The 21,184-nt window shown below is 45.4% G+C and overlaps 2 protein-coding genes across 4 annotated transcripts in view; both read right to left on the bottom strand.

Annotated features, from left to right (window-relative positions):
• si:dkey-71h2.2 (low density lipoprotein receptor adapter protein 1) overlaps nt 1-21,184 on the bottom strand; it is a 36,589-nt gene that overhangs the window by 13,178 nt on the left and 2,227 nt on the right. For all 3 annotated transcript variants that reach the window (XM_030346096.1, XM_030346097.1, XM_030346095.1), the window contains exons 2-4: nt 20,901-21,027; nt 5,461-5,603; nt 2,857-2,969 (exon numbers count right to left, since the gene is read on the bottom strand). In XM_030346096.1, coding sequence (XP_030201956.1) covers nt 2,857-2,969; nt 5,461-5,603; nt 20,901-20,985 — 341 coding nt within the window. In that variant the 5' untranslated portion in view covers nt 20,986-21,027. The remainder of the gene's footprint in view (nt 1-2,856; nt 2,970-5,460; nt 5,604-20,900; nt 21,028-21,184) is intronic.
• si:ch211-278j3.3 (E3 ubiquitin-protein ligase RNF19B) overlaps nt 10,737-21,184 on the bottom strand; it is a 28,732-nt gene continuing 18,284 nt past the window's right edge. The window contains exon 11 of the transcript XR_003974373.1: nt 10,737-10,798. The gene's annotated coding sequence lies outside the window, so the exon portion shown is untranslated. The remainder of the gene's footprint in view (nt 10,799-21,184) is intronic.

Below are 21,184 nucleotides of genomic sequence, written 5' to 3'. Positions count from 1 at the left end.
ACATCTAGCTCCTTATTGGTGCCAGCCAAGATGGCCTCTCGGTGAATAAGGCCCATTCAACAATACTCACCGTCACAGTACACCTCAGATGGGCCCGACTTAGTGTGTTGTCAAACCACGCTGAAGTGCGTCTCCCTGCATGAATTACTGCACACAGTTGACGTGAAGACATTAAGAATGTGTGTGTACGTGTGCGTGGGTGCGTGTTGTTGGGGGGGGGGATCCATCCCATTTGTTTTCTGTCCAATAATAAGCTCTAACCCCCTGAAGAGGGGTTCATCTGAGTGTGAACGTAGACGAGGCTAGGGCATAGGCACACATGGCCTCCACCCACACACCCTCACACATACAGCTTCACCCATGCATGGCCCCATGCCCCCTGTCTGATCAGATGTTTTCTTTTTAATAGCCCATCCATCACATGTCTGATTCTATTGATCTCTCCATCCATCCCCCATCTGATTTTATTCATCGCTACATCTATCCTATATCTGATATCCTAACACTGTGTCAATGTAGGTGATTGATGTGTCTGTGCTTGAGGTGAGACTGAATCAAACTCCTAGTCCATCCAATCTTCCTGTGGCTGTCCATCACTGTCCTATATAAAGGTGAGGCACGTTTACTTATTCAGCAGAGTTTACAAGCAGAAAGGCCAAAACCTCACAAAGGAGAAGGCATAAGAAGGTCAGATAGTAAATAAACCAGTGCAGACCTACATAAATGAAAAATCTGCAGCAAGCAGAAAAGTTTTCGATACTGATTTAAAATGATTAAGTGTTGATGCAACTTCAGAGGTTCCCGAAGCTTGTTTCAGATATTTGGTGCTTAAGAACTACCAGCCTGAAGCCCTGGGAATAGCAAGCAGCAGTTTTGCCAGATTGGGCCCGATTTCCCACCCAATCTGGCAACACCGGCTACAGCGCGCTGCAGCCAGTGTTGCCAGTTTGGGCGGAAAAAAAATCTGGCCCAATCTGGCAACACCGGTAAGCAGGCCGGGCCCTCATGAACCTGAGAGCTCTATAAATGGGTCCATACTTTGTTGGGGGGGGAAGAGAGAGAGAGAGAGAGAGAGAGAGAGAGAGAGAGAGAGAGAGAGAGAGAGAGAGAGAGAGAGAGAGAGAGAGAGAGAGAGAGAGAGAGAGAGAGAGAGAGAGAGAGAGAGAGAGAGAGAGAGAGAGAGAGAGAGAGAGAGAGAGAGAGGATAATGGGCGTGGACGACGCCCCTCGTTGATGGTCTGTTAGAACTGATAAGGTGGATCAGAAATGGCGCCCACGCACACACATATTTTTCTGAATAGCTTAGCCGCTAACACACACACACACCTCACAGGAAAATTCATTAAGACCTACCCCACATACGAACACACACCCTTCTTATCATAAATGGCTTAGCTGCATGCACAGACGCACACACACACCTCACAAAATTCATTAAGACCTAGCGCACACACACACACACGAACACACACACACACACACACACACACACACACACACACACACACACACACACACACACACACACACACACACACACACTATTCTGAATGGCTTTACCAGACACACACACCTCACATCACGCACCTCACACCAAACAAACCCCAACACGCACCTATACAAGCACACGCACACACATCAACTTTTTCTCATGTTACTATATTCAATGCCACACACACAAACACACACACACACACGCACACACACACACATAAACCTATTATCGTTCAAACCAGCACTATGTTGTCAACACTGTAATCCTCACTGTATTGAAGTCTAATCTATATCACAGAAACGTGTCCTGCAGCAGTGATCCTCCCCAAGGTCCACAAACACGCAAACACACTGGCACGGGTACGGGCACGCACACACACGGACACACACGCACGCACGCACTCACACACGTACGCACGCACGCACACCTCGATGTTCAAGGGGAATCCTATAGTGTAGGCTCCAGCAGAGTTTGATCATTCGAGTTATACAGCGAGAGAACAAAGAGGCGCCCTCGCTGATCTACCAAGATGTGTTTGCTCCCACTATTCTTACAAGTAACAGCAGAGCACTTTTTTTCTTTTTCTCAGTGGCCCAGATTGAACCAGAGTTGACAGAGCGCTACAGTGACTAACTGACTGACTCACTGACTGACTGACTGAGTGACTGACTACTGTTGACAGGGTTATTATTTAATGGAACACCATATCTTGGGTCATTAGGAGGATATCTACCACAGCGTTCCATTCACAATGACCGCTGCCTGACAGCTCTGTATATCATGTATATGTCACGAGAGGTAACCAATGTCACACACAACTATATGTCATCATTAAGACATATTGACTCCTAAACTCTTACTCATCATTGCTTAGCAGGGCATGTCTTCACATTTCCAAGAAACTATTAAGATTGTCTGTAATATGGAAGGAATTGGCAATACGGGTGAACAAAACTATTGAATTTCAATAATTTGTTTTAAAACAGATATTTTGAGGTGAAAATAAATTGTCCCACTTGCGCTAACCCCCCCATCTCCTCCATAATGACCCGTTACGTGTAAGTCGCTTCTGGTTAAAACTTGCTTCTAAATATATGGCTTATTACAAACTGCATCGTCTAAACAGCCAATATGTAGTGTTAGTCAGTGTCTCCTGTACATGGAGATGTCCACTATGGGGTCGGTGGTCCCTGTGTCTCACCTGTATAAGGAGACGTCCTCTATGAGGCCTGTGGACTCACCTGTATATGGAGACCTCCTCTATGAGGTCTGTGGTCTCACCTGTATATGGAGACGTCCTCTATGAGGCCTGTGGACTCACCTGTATATGGAGACCTCCTCTGTGAGGTCTGTGGTCTCACCTGTATATGGAGACGTCCTCTATGAGGTCTGTGGTGTCCGTGTCGGTGAGGACGATGCCTTTGGGAGAGACCGTCAGCGTCACTTTACGAAACTTCTTGGCACTCGCTCTCGCCTGTGGATGATGAAAATACATGTAAAAACACACACACACACGCAGAGTTTTTTTGCTTCGCACGTCACACAGACACACACACACACACACACACACACGCACACCCCTTTCACGCATCAAACATGAAATGTGTCAATTGATTCAGGCCGAAAAGGGCAGCCTGTCAACTCAAGTCAAGCCAGAGATGACATTACTTTGAAGAGGCGGGGGGGGGAAAATTCTTTTAATCACGGATTTCATTCGGGCCAAAAAAATAAATAAATTACTGCAAAATGCTGCAAAAATCTGTCTGGGGAAGGGGATGCGCCGGGGTTGTGCTGTTGAAGGAAAAAGGAGAGCAGGTATGCGTAGCCCCAAAGCCGCCCACCTCCCACCCCCACCCCCTCCATCCCCTCCCTTCCCCGGCGACCCCACCCCTTCTGAAGGCGTCTTGTGCAGTAAAACTGGCAGCAGGTGAATGTGCTGAGCTCGTGCTATGAGATAGCAGGTCCCTGGGGGGTTGGAGGGGGAACAATGGAACTTGACTTTCAGTCCCCCCTCAACCCCCCAAACTGATTAGCCCCACTCGATGAAACCCACCCCTCACCCTCCTCGCCCCCCCTCGCCCCCCCCCCCCCCCCCATTTCGTTTCCGTTCTGCTGACGCTCTCCTCTGTCCAATCAATTGATTCCTTAGAAGGCATCGAAGCGACACAGCGAGACGTTAGTTACGTGTGGACTTGGAAGTGGTGTAACAAAATCACAAAAAACACAAATCCTTACCTCGCGTGCGCGTGTTAGGGATTTGTGCTGTTTTTTTCCTGGCAGTTTTTTTTCTATGGTTTTTCGAACTTATTTTCCGGCAGTTTTTTCATAAATATTTTTGCTCCAGTTTTGTTTTCTTGTTTGATTTTCGTTGCTGCAGGGTTTTTCGTTTTATTGCAGAGGGATCGACAGGAGGTTTGACGGATGAGAGAGTGACATAAAAAGGTGGCAGGGGAGAGAGAGCGTGAGGGGGGGAGGAGGACTTTCCAAGGACAAGAGAAACGGTGCCATGTCTTACTGCTGGAGCCTGAATGCCTTGGGGAGTGAAGTAGGGATGGAGCAGCAACATTCTGCCGTGCTCCCAACACACAAGCAGGGACTGACAATACAGCAAAATGAGCATGTGGAGGACTGAAGTGAGATTACTTTTTCATAAAAATATATCATAACATTATCTGCGTAAAACGGCAGCAGTCGCAGGGCATAAAGAACAAGCCTGTGTGTATGTGTGTGTGCGTGTGCGTGTGTTTTTCTGAGAGCGCAGGGGTATAGAAACGTGTAAGCGCACGTTGCTTCTTACAAAGCACCCAAGCAATTGCAACTTTACAAGCTCTTTTGTATTTCTATCCGTAGGGGAGTTCGAACAATACTTTAACGTACCAACATGAGCCATTCCGTCCATGAGAGTCATCTCTCTATAAGACGCAAGGAGGTATTTATGCCTGTTAACCTTGGACATCCTAATAGGCTTATAGTTGTGATTGATACAGAATGGGACATGATAAATACAAAGATAAATCTTCCAAACGGCAGATGTAAATGCTTGAGGTTAAACTAATTTAACCTCAAGCTATTCACGAAACAAAACTGATTTGGGTCGCAATTAAAAAGCAAATAAAAGGGAAAATGAAATGAGATATTTCAGGAAACCCCTAGCAAATTAAAGAACGGATAACGTAATAAAAGCAAATATAATCAGACCGCACCATGCGCTGTCATGGACCGGCGAGGAAAAAGGTGGCGCTTGGTTGGGGGTTCTGCTCTTGGGATCGGTCCTAGTGCACGTGTACCATCGACGCACTGATAGTGGCGCTTTCACACTCTCTAGCCCTCCCACGGATGGGTGAACAACAGCATTATCTGTTATCTCAAATGGCCACACGGCGGTAAGTAATGGAATGAGGAGAAACACCTCACGGTCCATATACAGAGCCCTAAGACACCTGGAACTAATCTGCCAGGCCGGAGGTGTACTCAAACGCTCTGTTGCTTTCACTGAGCAGTGCGGACTTGAGGCAAACTCTTGACTCTACTTCGGTGCAGTAGAGCTGCAGAAGGTAGGCAGTGGGACTCCGTCTACCAACATACATAGCTGTTCTGCCATTTACCCGTTTTGTCGTCTTCTAATCTTAATCCTTTTTTCGTTGTATAATGTTGCTGTCATTTGTTCGTACATGTCATGTACTTTTTGTGATTTGTGCTGCAGCTGATCTCTCTTGGACAGGAGGTGGCCACAACCTCAATGAGACTTATTGAACAAAGGTGAAAAATGATAATAAAAATAACTTGTTTAATAAAGACTACTGCATGACTATGGGTGTTTCACTTCATTCTAAAAATAGTACAGAATAAAACGCAAAGATTACTTTTCTGTGACACTTTTTAGAACCACGTCAGTAAGGAGCAGGGTAGAGTGAGGCATCTGGCCCTCGGACGATGGGGGACTGCTGACAGGGGGGACAGCTCACCGTGGCAACGATCCTGCGTATGGCGGTGGCGGCCATGTCCTCCCCCTTGGGCTGGCCCACCAGGGTCATGCCCAGGTACTTGACGTTGAACACCATACCCTCCAGCAGGGTCTCCTTGGTATCGGTCCAGTTCTCCGGCAGCTCTGACAGAGAGACAGACACAGAGAAGAGAAGGAGGAGAAGAGAAGGGAAAGAGAGTGAGACAGAGAGAGACACAGAGAAGAGAAGGAGGAGAAGAGAAGGGAAAGAGAGTGAGACAGAGAGAGACACAGAGAAGAGAGGGAGGCGAAGAGAAAATGAAGAGAAAGAGAGAAAGAAAGACAAAGATATAGAAGAGAAGAGAAGGAGGAGAACAGAAGAGAAGGGAAAGAGAGAAAGAAAGAGACAAAGATATAGAAGAGAAGAGGAGGAGAAGAGAAGGATTAGAGACAGACAGAGGGAAGAGAAGGCGAAGGAAAAGAGACAGAGATAGAGACAGAGGCAGAGAGAGAGAGTCAGAAGTGTTCTTTATTTTTTGGTTTAAAGAGCACATTGAGACCACTGAAATATATTTGAGCAGTCATGATGTGTTCTTGGTTGCCAGATTTAGTTTGAATTGTCTTACGCAATGCCTGTTTGCCCCAGTGAGATATGAACCGAAGTACTTTAAAAATGCCTGATGGAACATGATAGAATATGCATTTGCGTTGGCTCATTGACTTCTACACAACCATCATCCACCAGGCTTTATGCACAAGCAGACCTTTGCAGGCTAAGGCACCGGTGGCTTCCAGCTCAACCCACACTGTGATGATCCAGCGCTGCAGTGCCACACATGATGCTGCAGGTTTCATCCATCAACCCCCGCCCCCACAGGTACCAACTTACTCATGCGCTTGCTGCCTACAGGGCATGTCTAACAGAGTTGGGGGGGGGGGGGGGGGGGGGGTGGATGGGTATAAGATCTACCGATGTGGAAACCTTCCAAACATCCCTCCCCATGCGACAAAGATGCCCGGCAGGGGGGGAATGTGCTGCACCTGTACCCAAGGTCATGCCACCGTATGCATCCGTGCATACGTGCGTTTAATGTGACTGCAACAGGCCAAATGTTGTTGTTTTTGTTGCCAAAGCAACAAGCATCTTGTTGGCGCACTTTGTCATGAATGCAGTCGGGACAGCGATTCAGAAAAACATTCAGACATAGAATGTTTTGTGAGAGAGACAGAGAGAGAGAGAATGGGGAGAAAAGGAGGGATGGGTAAAGGGTGAGAGGAAGAGAGAGACGTGCAAAGAGGGAGAGGAAGAGAGAGACGTGCAAAGAGTGAGAGGAAGAGGGGTGAGTAAAGAGTGAGAGAGGAAGAGAGAGAGGTGTAAAGAGTGAGCGAGGAGGAGAGAGAGAGATGTGTAAAGAGTGAGGGAGGAAGAGAGAGAGATGAGGGTTGTCCAACATTCTGTTGCAGTGTTCTGGCAGCAGCAGGTTCTCTGCCCGGGCCGAGCCATCTGTCGCTGGAGGGAGGGGGGGGGGGAGGACGACGGAGAACCACCACCACTAACTGCACACCCCCCCCCCCCCGCCGCCTTCTACGACTAAATTATTCAATCTGAAACAACAACTGCTGCTAACAGGCGGCTTCCGAGGCTTGCCTCTGGTGTGGTTCAGCAGGAAACGCCCACCCCTCTGAAGGACACTCGGAGAGGCGGAGCTCCGTTTGGACTCTGAGCGGGCCGGGGACTCGGAAGTCCTCCCACGTTGGGCGGTTGAGAATGATTCTGAAGAGTTTGAATAATCGACTTTATATCATTTCTTGATAGCTCTAGTGACACATAGTCGAATTGTACCATTTTTATTTTTATTCATTTTGCAAGGCAACTGAAAGTGTTATTATTTTTGGATACCTGTCATTAATGAGCAGATAGGCATCGAGGCATCTTGCTCTAGGGCGCCTACAGGGAGAGTGCGGACACAGGGGTCTGAACCCAGAACGGTTTGGCTGGGAGTTAAACGTCAAACACCCTAAGCCGCCCGTTGGCCTGTCCTGAACTACATTTTGAGAAATGTAATTCCGTTTCTGTGCAGTACTCATCCTCGGGGTAGAAAACAGCTTGATACAGAGCTTTGTCCCGCTCAAAGGGAGATAATCCTGGCACTCTGAGCATGAAATGACGCCTTCCGGCTGTAAGGTGCACCTTCCGCAGCCCATACAGACACAGACTCCTTCTCATAACAACGTCTCAGGCTCTGCCTTTATACCTTTATGAAGTGGGCCAGGATAGTGCCGTGTCCATGGGGTTTGCTTCCCAGCCAAGAGATAGTGGGTTCGGTCCCAAATGTCTGTAAGACCTAGCTTCTGGCCTTCTAGAGCAGAGTACCCCAACATCCTACCTAACAGGACATGCCTTGTTTGAATTCACTGGAAGTTGCATTGGAAATATAAATCAGTTAAATAAAAAAAAATACCCAAATGTAATTAACAAGACCATGCCATTCTCTGGGTCAAAAGTCTCCCTCTGTTCTTCCTCCATGAAAGGATTCGCCCCAAAACAGATAAAACGACTGCTGGGGTCGGTATCACATCTGTGCCTGGTGACGCCTCACATTAATATCACATTATTATTTAGAAGGAGGCCTTTTGTTAATGCTCCAGGCTTTCTATAGCACCCAGACCCCACCCCCACCCTGCATTTCCTCCAGGAAATAAGGGTCAAAATATGAAATATTTAATAAATCCCCATCTCTGCGTTAACACTGGGCTACAAAGGGTAGTGTGGCAGATACAAGCGCCAGCGACGAGCGGAGCGCGACTAATAGGATTTTTTGGCTGTTGAAGCGCAAAACACCAGCCTGGAAATATGGGTGACCTCACAGTTTTTTTCTTTCACCCACTCGCACTGATACACACTGAGCCCCTACTACTACTGTGATAGATTATCCTTTCTTTGAAGGACACGCAGTGTGTGTGTGTGTGTGTGTGTGTGTGTGTGTGTGTGTGTGTGTGTGTGTGTGTGTGTGTGTGTGTGTGTGTGTGTCCGAAAGGAAAGTGGGTCTTCATGTATGGTTCACCTTAGCAGCCTGGGTTCAAGGCAGCTCTCTCTTTTTGTGTCATTCTGTCTCTTGTGTTATTCCAGCAGCCTAATGGTCTCTATTTCAGCACTCACACACTCCACTACCCCATACATTTCCTGCTCCGTTACTAATATCCAACATGTATTCAGACATGCATGTCTTTCACTGGGTTTTCAATTATTTATGGTGGTTCAGAAAAAAGGAAAGCATGACTAACTTTTGACTCAAGACTTCTGCGTGAACCCCCCGTTTTCTTTTTCATTGACATGAACCAGTTTGTGACAGGTGGAATTGATGTCGAGCAGCGACACTTTCACACCCCGTTCCTCGGAGAAGTATTCTGCACAGCAAGCACTTAAAACAAAAAAACACGTTTTAAGTTCTGGTTGTTCGGCATCCACAGAATAGACTCGTATCAAATCAAAGCACTGGGGCCCTTTGATGCTTTCAATAAACAATGAGGCGCTGAGCGGGGTTGGACTACACCGCCGTTTAAGAGATGGGGGGGGGGGCTCGTTAAATGACTCAATCATCAACGAATAAAAAAACACAATGCCCCGCTCCAATTCGTTCCGAGCGCGGCGCACACACACAGCGTCGACTCGTGAAAAATGAAAAACACAATGAACTCCTAAGCACGCATTTGGCGACCATGCACTCACATACACAGACACACCCACAGCGACCCACCCACGCCATTACTATTAATCTCAGAGGGTTGCCAGACAAGCGATTTGCCCTTGCAGCACCCAGCGCATCATTCCCTGCTCCCCCCTCTTGTTATGCCTCCCGCTGGACCCTAATTAGGCCAGAGATTCAACGGGGTTTTACACACACACACACACACACACACACACACACACACACACACACACACACACACACACACACACACACACACACACACACACACACACACACACACACAGCCTTTTAAAAACAGAACATCCATTTCAAAAGGAGAGAGTCAAACCAATTGCCTCCATCCGTTCTGCCGCCGTCTTCCCGCACGCGGGTTCCGAGCCGACGTGTAATCACCTTTATCGTGCTTTTATTCATATCCCGAAGAGCTGGAACAATGTAGGACACACACCCTGAGATGGGAAATAGGCCACATATGCAAGAGAAGGAGGAAGGTGCAAGCGACTGTGTGTGTGTGTGTGTGTGTGTGTGTGTGTGTGTGTGTGTGTGTGTGTGTGTGTGTGTGTGTGTGTGTGTGTGTGTGTGTTCCAGATAATGCCTGAAGGCAAAAAGAAAGTGAGGCCAAGTTGCCATCCTGCTGTCTGACAGACAGTATATCTTCTCTACTATAGGGCTTGTACATCAGAATGCATTATGGATGCAGTATTGGTGATACTGCCATATTGAGGACTCAAAAAAGGTGTACTGCTGTCAGACCTTAACATACACACACATACCCAATCTCACACACACACACACACACACACACACACACACACACACACACACACACACACACACACACACACACACACACACAATCTTAAAGTCCTCAACAAACCCAAGAAGCAACAACAGCCCAACCTGCGGTAAGCCATGCAGAAGGCTCCTCCCGTCTCCCGAGACGTATCACGTGGTACAACCCTTCCCCTGCCCCAGCTCTTTCAAACACCCGATCGAAGTGACTGCAGCTGTACACCGCTGCATGCTTCTCTCCAGCACAATGAAAACAACAACAACAACAACAACAACGGCGACAAGATAGCGGCCCGGCATTATCGAGCCAGCTGATGTCGCTAGGCAACCACGGCAATTATACCCAAAAACAAGCATCCCAATTAAATGTCTTCTTGTGCCGCGGTGCACTTAGGCTGAGCTCGGGCGGCAATGACAACAAACATTTCAAAATGCCAACAAGCATGGCAATCACGTCAAGATTGCTAGACATCTGCATATTTTAAACAACACAGATAAAAGATTTGTTATCATTTTTACATAATTTCCATGTTTAAGGACAGTGGCATGGAGGATGGCAGGCATGTCTATTTATTCTGTGAAATTTGATCTACTGATTTCACCATGCTGAAACAAAAACACTCTTGTTGGTCCGTTACACTGAGCTACACTTTGGTCTTTCACACTGCACACTTGTGCTACAGTCTGTGGTATTAACGTGTGTAAATGCGCACGCACGCACGCACACACACACACACACACACACACACACACACACACACACACACACACACACACACACACACACACACACACACACACACACACACACACACACACACACACACACACACACACACACACACACACACACACCTGACCTGTTAAAGGTCAGTTTAATGTCAGTGTTCAGCATCCAGAAAATAGAAATTACAACACCAGCAATATTGTATAGGGGGATGCACGTTAAGCATTCAAATTCATGTTCCAAAAATGCTAGTCTCTTTAGGAATGAATAGATACATTAGCAAGCCAATGAATACAGCTAAATAAAGAACACAAATAAAAAAAAGATTCCAAAAATATTTTGTGTACTGTGCATGCATACACAGATGTCAAAACTGCTTTCGGAATTTTAATGAAGAAGTCAGTGCACATATACTCTGGAACTTTTGACAGGAGCCTTACTAATAACCTCTATAAATACATCTTACTCACCAAGACTTCAAGTGCTGTCACATTAATGGGAAAATAAAACCTCCTGCCCTGATATATGATGCAACTTATCACCAGGTATATGCCAGGGTGAGCTCAAAAGACCTCCTCAGGCAATCAACAGACGCTGTGCGAGTGGGGGGCTGGGGGGCTGGGGGGTGGGGGGCTGTGTCGGGAATATAAAGAGGCAGCGAATGTGTTTCTTTGAGTGACAGTTTTGACAGCGCCCTTCTGCTTCTGACACGTCGCACACGTTGTGATGCACCACACTCACGCCTGGCGGAGAGCACTTCAAACAAATACCTAAAAGTATGTCAACAAGTGACTTTGCCCTAATTGACAGGCGAGTTGAATTCCCTGCCGCGCGTTTCAGCACTTGAAGGGGTAGAGTGTGGGTGTGCATGCCTTGAAGATGTCAAATGTAAAAACACACGGTAATGAAAATAACACCCCATAGAATACAAACCAGTCGCCGTTGTTACAATAACAATGAAAAGAAAAGGACTGTTGTAATGTAGACACATCTTCTGGGATACTTAACAGAACATGAAAGCGGCTCCAGTATCGCATTATGTGTTAATTTGCCCCATGGCTTGAGTCATTATGCTAATCATAGGCCGTGACATACCCTCTTTGAGTCTCTCCCACCGGCGAGCACACACACTCATTAGAGCCGTGGTTCCCAACCTCCGGGTCTGGCCCCGCCCCGGGCCGCGTGTTATGCATATGGGGTCACGGGAGATTGAGGACCTATGATACACTTTTGGCAAAAAAGTAATGGCAGGGTTTGAAAGGTCTCAAGTGATGGTCCTGCGTATAAGAAGAGACTGCCTAATGGTTCAACAGACAGTGCTGTATATACGCGCACGGAATGGCTAATTCCATGAAATGTCATCATCCAGCCTAATGATTCGTAGCCATGAGGGGAACTAATACTAATCTCTTGCACGAGGAAAGCATTCACATCACTGCAAGCAGTACATTATTATCTCTATTCACAACAGCATGATAGTGGACCATAAAAAAAGAGTGCCGTCATGATCGACTACAGAAGTCTACTTTTCTCTCGACTAATGAGCTAAACGCACAGGAGAGGCGATGGGTGTTTTTCGCATTTCCCACAATGTAAAAACAAACTGATCCATTAAGATAACATGAAACCTGTCCGGGGCATCTGTTATTCCATACGTGTTGTATTATTTAGTAGGTTTGCCTTGTGCTTCCCTAATAGCAATGCCTTAATTACTGTCTGTGAGTTCTTGAAGATCGAGGTTGATCTGGCAATCCAATTAATAGTTAATGAGTAATAATATAACTGGGATTCAGTTCAGCATACACTTTATAATATATATTTGATGGGTTTGGGTTAGTTCTGTATGATAAATCTGGGGAAGATTTTAGTCTCTCCAGCTGGGGAGAATAGGCATTTGGCATTTGATTAACTCACCTTGGATCACGCCTTTTTTTTGATCCCCAATGCCACCGACCTGCTTGCTTCCTTCAGCAAGATGTCTCAGCCTCTCACCTGCTCCTTAATTGCCTACATTTACTGCCAAGTTGCCTCAGATCTGTCCCTCCTTGCTGCTTTGTATGCACACTCTGTGGGACTGTACACAAAACAAGTGCAGCATATGCTCAGTGCAATACTTTCCCCCATGATACTCCTGAATATTCTGTGACACAATATTGTATAACAAAGAACAGTGCAGGCAACAACAGCGCTCTCCGACTGGGGTGAATAAAGCATTGCTGGTGGCTGTTTGCTCATAAAGCACACGGCGCACGGCAGAAAGATGGTTTTCATTAGCAATTCAAACAGTTGGTGTTTGTTTTTGTACTCGCCCTCATTTCCGCTGATAAGATCAATGGCTCCTGGGACCTTCTTTCATCTCAGCCCTCTTTGTCGGCGATGTACACGCTTTTCTCATTTCATTAGGCACGCCATTCATGAAATAATTAGCGAGCTTAACCTTGGTGCAGTCGTAAGAGCGAAAAGAGGGTTAGCATCACCAATGGGATAAGCGCCATCTTTTATTATTAATTAATTATTAATATTACATATTATTAAAAATATACTTTTTATTATCATATATAGAAATATATATTATATTATTCTAAAGGAGCTGGCATAACAACACTTTGTTTTGACAGTTGGAGATCAAACAGACAACATAAGCTTCTAAATCCATTACCATGCATCGCAGTATGGAGCAGCTAACCTTTCCCTATGACATCCGGCTGATCTGATCTAAGAGAGTGTGTGTGTGTGTCTGTGGGTCAGTAGAGGCTACCCGCGGGAATATCCTTCCTTATGCGATGAAACCAAGGATGTTTGTGGATGAAACAGTCCACACCACTCACTCGACCCTAGTGATTGATTGGCTAATGTTTGGATGGAGGGAGATACAGCCTGCGGCGACACACAGCGTCTGACGGCCTCGTTCTGGGATGACTCAAGCGTTCACTTTTTGTTTACACTTATAAAGGTGTTGTTGCGTCACCGCAGTGCATGCTGGGTAGTTGTGCCTTGAATAGGTAAACGGGTGTACATAAACATAGCGATCCATCACATTCAGAAGGAAAGCCGGAAAACAAAATATACACAACAAGATAACAACATACAGGAACAAATCATTCAGCCACCGAGACAATTAAACTACATCAACCGATTTAAATAAAACTATTAATCTATGACAGGAGGAGGGGGAGTGCGGTGGGAGGTTTTGATTAACCTACCTTGTCAGAGTTGCTCTACCGTTGGCCGAAAGCTTATTCATATGGTTTTACAAATCAATTAGTGTTGTTTATGGGAAACGCTTATGAAAGAAAAGGGTATTGTGATCTTTACTGAAGTCTCTGCTCAGCGGAGGGTTGGTAGGACAGGAGGGGGAGAGAGTATATATAATGAGAGAGGAGGAAGGTGTTTAGTGGGTTGGAAAGTGTTGAGTTCGTGAGGGTCAACGATTTTACAATTGGGCGATGAACAACATTAACTTTAGATACACGTCATCAAGGAGGAGGTAGGTAGGGTAGCCAGTGCATCTTGCTCCACGATGGCTCTAGGTAAGGCTGCGGACATTGGGGATCAAACCCAGTACCTGTGGGCGGGTGGGGGTCGAACACTCTAGCCAAGACACGACATCCTTCCCCATTTGATACATGAGGGGATGAATGCATGGATGTGGGCTTCAGCGGCAGAAAAGGAGAGTGTGGGAGGATAAAAACAGAGGTATAGATACTGCATAGTACCTATACCCATAGGACAGGGAGAGAATACGTGTCACTGTGTTTAAATCGCATCATATTTTATGCGTCTTTGGTCTCGACGCAAGGCTCACATCAGATGTGTCATATGTGGTGGAGGAAGTGTTTGTATTTGTTGAGGTGTTTTTCTTCCTAGGAGGACAGTAAATATATTTAGCAGTCCCCCCGATGGTGGAAGAAAAGGTCCTGCTGACACACATACACACACATACACACACAGGGACATCTGCTGTTATTCCTCTGACGATCTTGCGGCATCTCTCTTTGTGTCGCTCTTATTGCCCCTTTTCACACAAACACACACACACACAAACATACACACACACTAAAAGTAACAGAAGATACCTCTTCCAAAACAGTGTTATATCAGAGGCTCATGATATACCTTTTCACAGCTGCCCCACAAGCATCACGACACACTACTGCATGCAACAACAGCTGGAGAGAAAGGGGTGTGTGTGTGTGTGTGTGTGTGTGTGTGTGTGTGTGTGTGTGTGTGTGTGTGTGTGTGTGTGTGTGTGTGTGTGTGTGTGTGTGTGTGTGTGTGTGTGTGTGCGTGTCTGCAATGCGATGCAACGAATATGTCTCTCGACAAAACTCCCTATGTTGCAAATTTCACTGCAGGTCTGAGAAACGACCTGCTCTGAGAAAAAAATGAAAAAGAAGTAAAAAAACACATGCGAGGGAGAAGGTACACGATTTATAAACGTAAAGGGCCAGAACACAAAGGAGTGGTGTTTAAAGAGTAGTGTACAAAGAAGAAAGAGAGAGGGTATGACAAGTAGAGACCATCAACAGAGGGTGGAGGAAAGGGGTGTGGTGGGGGTGGTGTACACACAATAAAAATCAATAATCACAACTATTAGAGGGCCACTCATCGATCTTCACATCAATACCCCCGACAGATATCCAGCACCTCTCTGCAGTCCTCTCTTAGATAAGGTTCTGGGTCAAAACCATGACCACCTGCTAGAAGCCCTTGAGCAAGAGGATTAACCTCTACTGACTTATTGACAACGTATCTGAAAAAAGAGGAAGTCGATTTGGATAAGGGTACATGCAGAAAAAATTAAATTTAAAAGGGGTAAAACGTTGATGCAACCCAACATCAGCCTCAATTCATTCTGCGGGCATGGAACTCTCCAAAAGCCTCACGAAAGTAAATCAATCCATACGTGAACAAATTTGTTCTGTTCAACATCAAAGTGACGTGCTCCAGTTATAATAACATGAGCAGTTTGGTTAATCAATATTCTGTTATGCAGTCGCACACAACACAAGTGTTCCAGGTGAACCCTGGCTAATAGGTGCGAACATGTTACGGAGAAAATAGAGATATTATCGACCATAGAAAAATCTATGTGTGGTAGAAATTAAATGGTTGTTTCTTGTTTGAGAATCCATTTGCTCTCAAGGTTGAAACAGAATCAATGTACAGGTTGACCACGAAGTCGGTTTTCCGTGTTCAGAAATGGTTTTCAAGCATTTTCAAAAAGTAGGTCTATTCCAGCAAGAAAATCCCAAATGATAATATAAATAAAAAAATGTAAGTTAGAATGCTTTTTTCCTTTTGACATTTTGTCATTTACCAGATACTGTCATACAAAATGACTGACAATGACTACAGATAATGGAAGATAAGTAGCATCCACACAGAGTGAGTCCCAAGCTGAGTGCTGCCTCGGGTACAGATATGATGTGACACAGAGTGTGATGGGGCAAACGTTGAAGGGGTAACGCGTTTCTAAAAAAAATAATAGCATCCCTTTTGGCCAACAATATGTGAATATTAGGCCTGAAATTTGCTACAGAAACCATCACTTGGATAGCAAACGGCATTTAACAATCCCGAAAATGGTTGTATAACGCAAGATAGAATTGTGCAGTGAGGTTGAAATGCACCGAAGTACAGAAATCCTGTAGTGGGGGGGAAGCGAGAGGAAACACTGAAATTAACGAGTATGGAGCGGAGAACAGAGAATGAGCAGAGCTGTCACAGGAGCACATCTCCCTTTGACACTAGGCCGACCTAAGTAGTATCTTCAGGGAGCAGAAAGGGAGTGAAAGCAGGGCTGCAGGAGCTTTGTTCTTTCTTTCCGCAGCAAATGAGTAATACAAATTTTATATTCCGGCAAATAAATGCAACTCAGGCCACTCAATTGTGGTTTCTGATGAACGTTTTGTTGAAACAGTCAAATAACACGGTTATAAAGTACGAATTTATGCAGTTGCTAATGGAACAGTTGCTAGTGGAGTTGAATAGTACATATATTCACCAATTCTGTATATGCGTGGCTGGCAACATTATTGAGTAGCCAGCCATGCAGACGGGCGCACACACACACACACACACACACACACACACACACACACACACACACACACACACACACACACACACACACACACACACACACACACACACACACACACACACACACTATTGCAACAAAATTGTTTATTCACATACCAATATGAATGTCAATGTTGGCGAAGCCTACCTTTGAATTTGAGACAGAGGATGTTTTAGCATTAAGCAAAACTGCTTGCCCAGCTGACCCCTAAATAGGCCTACTTCGTGCATTCGCATGCCAATGTGTGCTAATAGAAGTCCAATGGGCAAGTGAATGGGCTAATTGGGTACATGCTAACATGAACCATTGACCTCCGCACTCGCTCCCTTACCATTGGAGACTTTTAGCTGAGTCGGCAGAAGACAGAAGGATAATAGTAAGCACTAAGCACAATAACAAGGGATGCCTTTAAATCCCAATCCCCACTCCTACTGAGCTTCGATTTCACACCACGCGACGATCCCTTCTACTATTCACATACTTTAAATACCCAGCACTCTCTGGACAGTGAAGTGACATCCTGTTCACAATACCTCAGAATCAGCTCTTTCCAAACTACCATCCTACCCACGCGCACTCAGGCTGTCGAGAATCGGGACGGTATTTAAATGCTGCAACGCTAGGCAAAAAGAAGGGATAACATAATGACTAGCCCGTAAGAAAACCAGACGGCCAAGCGATGAGCCCAATTCATCGCTTACGAAAAAAGAACAGAAATACTACAATTTAGCAAAAGTCATTTAGCAGACACTTTTATCCAAAGCATCTTCAAGGTCTTTAAGGAGGAGCAGGTAGGGCAGGGGGATAAGGGCATTTTGCTCAAGGACAATGAGGCTGAGGCCATGGGGGATCAAACCCAGTACCCTTTGAGCTGGGAGTCAAACAACGCTGACAACCACATTACCCTTCCCCTACACCATGCATACCCTACATTATACTATGCTTTCTTTCCAATGCATTCCATTCTCTTCGCCCCCCCACCTCCATTACATTCCTCAGCCTTTACCTTTCCTCCTCCTCCTCCTCCTCCTCCTCCTCCTCCTCCTCCTCCCCCTCCCCCATGTGTTCCACTGTATTTATTACTGGAGGATATTGTTCCTTCTCCCCCATCCAAACCTCATTCTGAGGGAGAGTGTGAGCAACGGCTTCGGGGGGCTTCATTTCGGTATTTGGAGGGACGATAATTGGCCTCACCAACTGCCACTGCGGCGTCCGTACGTCACTCCGTTTGTGTGCTTCCTGCACTCCCAGGGAAGGGTTTGATAGCTGCACAGGGGCGTACGCTGCTCCCACTCACAGTTCAATCTACCGGCGTATCGTTATCGCTGTGCTCTGCACTATCGGTGTCCTTAGTGTCCTTGAAGGGTTATATGATGCTATATATATATTTATATCCCAATAGGATAGGATATAAATAGGAAAGAAATAAAAGATTTGTTCACCAGACCAAGTTAGGAATATGAATAATATTGTACTTACTTCAGCATACTTGCTGTAAATAATATAATGTATACGTGTAACGACAAAGACAAGCCACAGTTCTGAGAGCACATTGAGGCTTCATTGCTTGCACTAAATGTGTATTAATAATGTATTACGAGTACTAGAGTGAGGTTAAAGTTAATCAAGTAAAAAATAAAGTTGGTCTTAAAGTGGAATGCAAAGTCCTCTTAAACAGCATGAGTAGACATTAACAGCGCTAAAGTTTCAACGTTTTTTTTCAGCCGGGCCTCAAACCATTTTCCAGCTGAATAACTCCACACAGCACCCCCATGCCACCCCACATGTGTGCAGTTGTCCTCAGCACCCAGGGCACATGCCCCTCTCCCTCTCTCCCTCTCTCCCTTCATGACCTCAGCCTCAGAAAGTATGCTACTGAGAAAGAAGCCCCATTTGGTTTATTTATGTATCCCATCTCCTACCCAACCCTTTATCTATTCCTGTTTGATTAAAACTGATGTGTTTTGTGAACAGCAGTGGCGGTCTGTGGATGTTGGCCGTCAGGGTTTGAATGAAGGGGCATTGAAAGGATCCAGGGGTTATTGAACAGATGTTGACCTAATTGGTGAGGGAGGAGGAATCGGAGCATCCAAATTTGTGGCTGCATATATTTTCCTCAAATTCAGCCAGTACCCACACCGTCCAGAATGCTAATTAAACTTCATGCAAAACAGCCCCCACACCGCACCAGCCACAATCAGACCTGATGTGTCAGAAAGTCTGGCAGGCCAGGAAGTCATGCGACGTGGAAAGCCTCTTCTGCATTCTGCCGCTCTGAGGCCACTGCTCCACATGTTTGGCATGGAGATGTGCTCTTGATCCACTATGACCGCCTGCTAAGCAGCTTCTCCACGTCAGCTGTCACTTCCAGATCGACTCGTGTGAGGCGCGTGTGCTTCATTGGAGTGAGCGTGCGTGTGTGTGTCTCACAGTTGTGAACGGTTACTGTCATTAGTCATCACCTCCCGGCCTTGGAAGGGGGATAACTACGCAACACTGTCTTGTCTCTGTTGTCCTCGCTGTCTTCAAACAAACCAGAAACCTTTTCTTCTAGAAGCAATAACAACCACGGATGAACCACCACAGGGCTGCTCCTTCCTAACAATGACAATGCAGCTCAGTCTTTACTTTGACAGCAAATGAAAACCGCCTTGGAATTACAAAGATATAGATTGTGGATGTTGCAATGAGGGGAAACTGTTGTATGCTTATGGTGTTCATCTTTACTAATGGTGATGATGTTAGCTACGGTAGGCTGGAGTTGCCTAAAGTATTATTTAGTATGGTAAGGGGTTTAACTCTAGCCCATCTTACAGCATACTCAATGCTTATGCTATATAATAATGCCTATTACTGCATTAAATAATGTATGAAATAAAGTGTTCCAGAAAGGAGAACCATGTTCTCCTTTCTGCGTGAAAATTGATCAGGCAAATGATACGCCATAATCAAAAACCTGTGAAGTTGAACCAAACACCAATCATCAACGCATTGTATCTAAATATGAATAAATATGTCTCAATACAGCCAGGCTTCATTAAAAACCCTTATCCCAAAGAAAACAGATCTAAATCCCAGCAGATTCAAATCCCCTATTTGACTTGAATCATTCATTCATGGAGTGTATTCCCTGGCGAGTGTCAAGTCTTTTGGCACATGTTATGAATTGGGAGATTTCACACGTCGCAGTGTGAACGACGAGTGACAGTGAGCTTCCCAAATCAATAAGCCAGGACTTGACACGCATGTCTGTGAATTGATACTCAGTCATTATGTGTCTACTTGTAAATTGCCACCATGTATTTAAAAACAAAAAATGAAATCTTAGAGCACCAAGTAGCAGAGCGCGCGCGCGCGCACACGCACACACACACACACACACACACACACACACACACACACACACACACACACACACACACACACACACACACACTTATTTCCATGCATGGATGTGAGCATACATAGCCAAGGGACCTCATTGTGTTTATAGGGAATCATAAAGACATCACCCTAGTATGCACAAGACAGATCGTATACTGCCATGCAAACCTCCACAATAACATAACTTTCTGACCTCTGGAAGAGATAATCGAAAAAAATATACAACAAACATTTATTTTGCCAACTGTTCCAATTACATATTCTCGCACAGACTAGTACAAGAGCTGCGTGCAATAATTTATGTACGGCGATATTATTTTTTGTGAAATAATGAACTATAAATGTTTGTCTGGGGGAAAATAAATATCTGGAGTTATTCAGTCGTTGTCTGACTTATTTAGGTTTTATACAGTCTATACGCTTTAAGTTATTGTAGCTTTAGGAGGATGTATAGAAATGGGGTAATATTGAATTAACTTTCTCATTTTGGCAGTCCACACAAAAGCAGCTTAATAAAAAAATAAAAAAGGTTACACTGTCAATCAACATGTGTGAAGATTATGTAGGCTACTATATAACGAAAAAAAACGCTTTTTAATTAACTGCAGCTCAATGCCCCAGTTGTAAACACTTATAGGGCAAGCTGGTGCCATGGATTGTCAGCCTTCTCAATTGAGGGAGAGCTTCGTTGCATGCCACACATTAACTATTTGACTAAACAAACCAAGCATCTGAATCACAAGGTGAAGGTATACACTTACTTTCGTGCTTTGAAGTTCCCCATGTATGTCGCGGGACTCCTGGACTCTTTATGATTGCTCTCCCCGCTGATTTCAGAGCATCCATACTGAGGTGTGTGCTTCGGCAGGTGGGTACCACTTTCCTTGCCTTGGACACAGACAGACTAAATAAGTGGATTGGGCTAAACTACGTCGTCGGGTGAAGGACACACACACACACACACACACACACACACACACACACACACACACACACACACACACACACACACACACACGCACACGCACACGCACACACACACACA

The sequence above is a fragment of the Gadus morhua genome, chromosome 21, assembly GCF_902167405.1.
Source record: "Gadus morhua chromosome 21, gadMor3.0, whole genome shotgun sequence".
NCBI lineage: Eukaryota > Metazoa > Chordata > Actinopteri > Gadiformes > Gadidae > Gadus > Gadus morhua.
The sequence above is the reverse complement of the archived record's forward strand: the minus strand, read 5'-3'. Positions and strand labels throughout refer to the sequence as shown.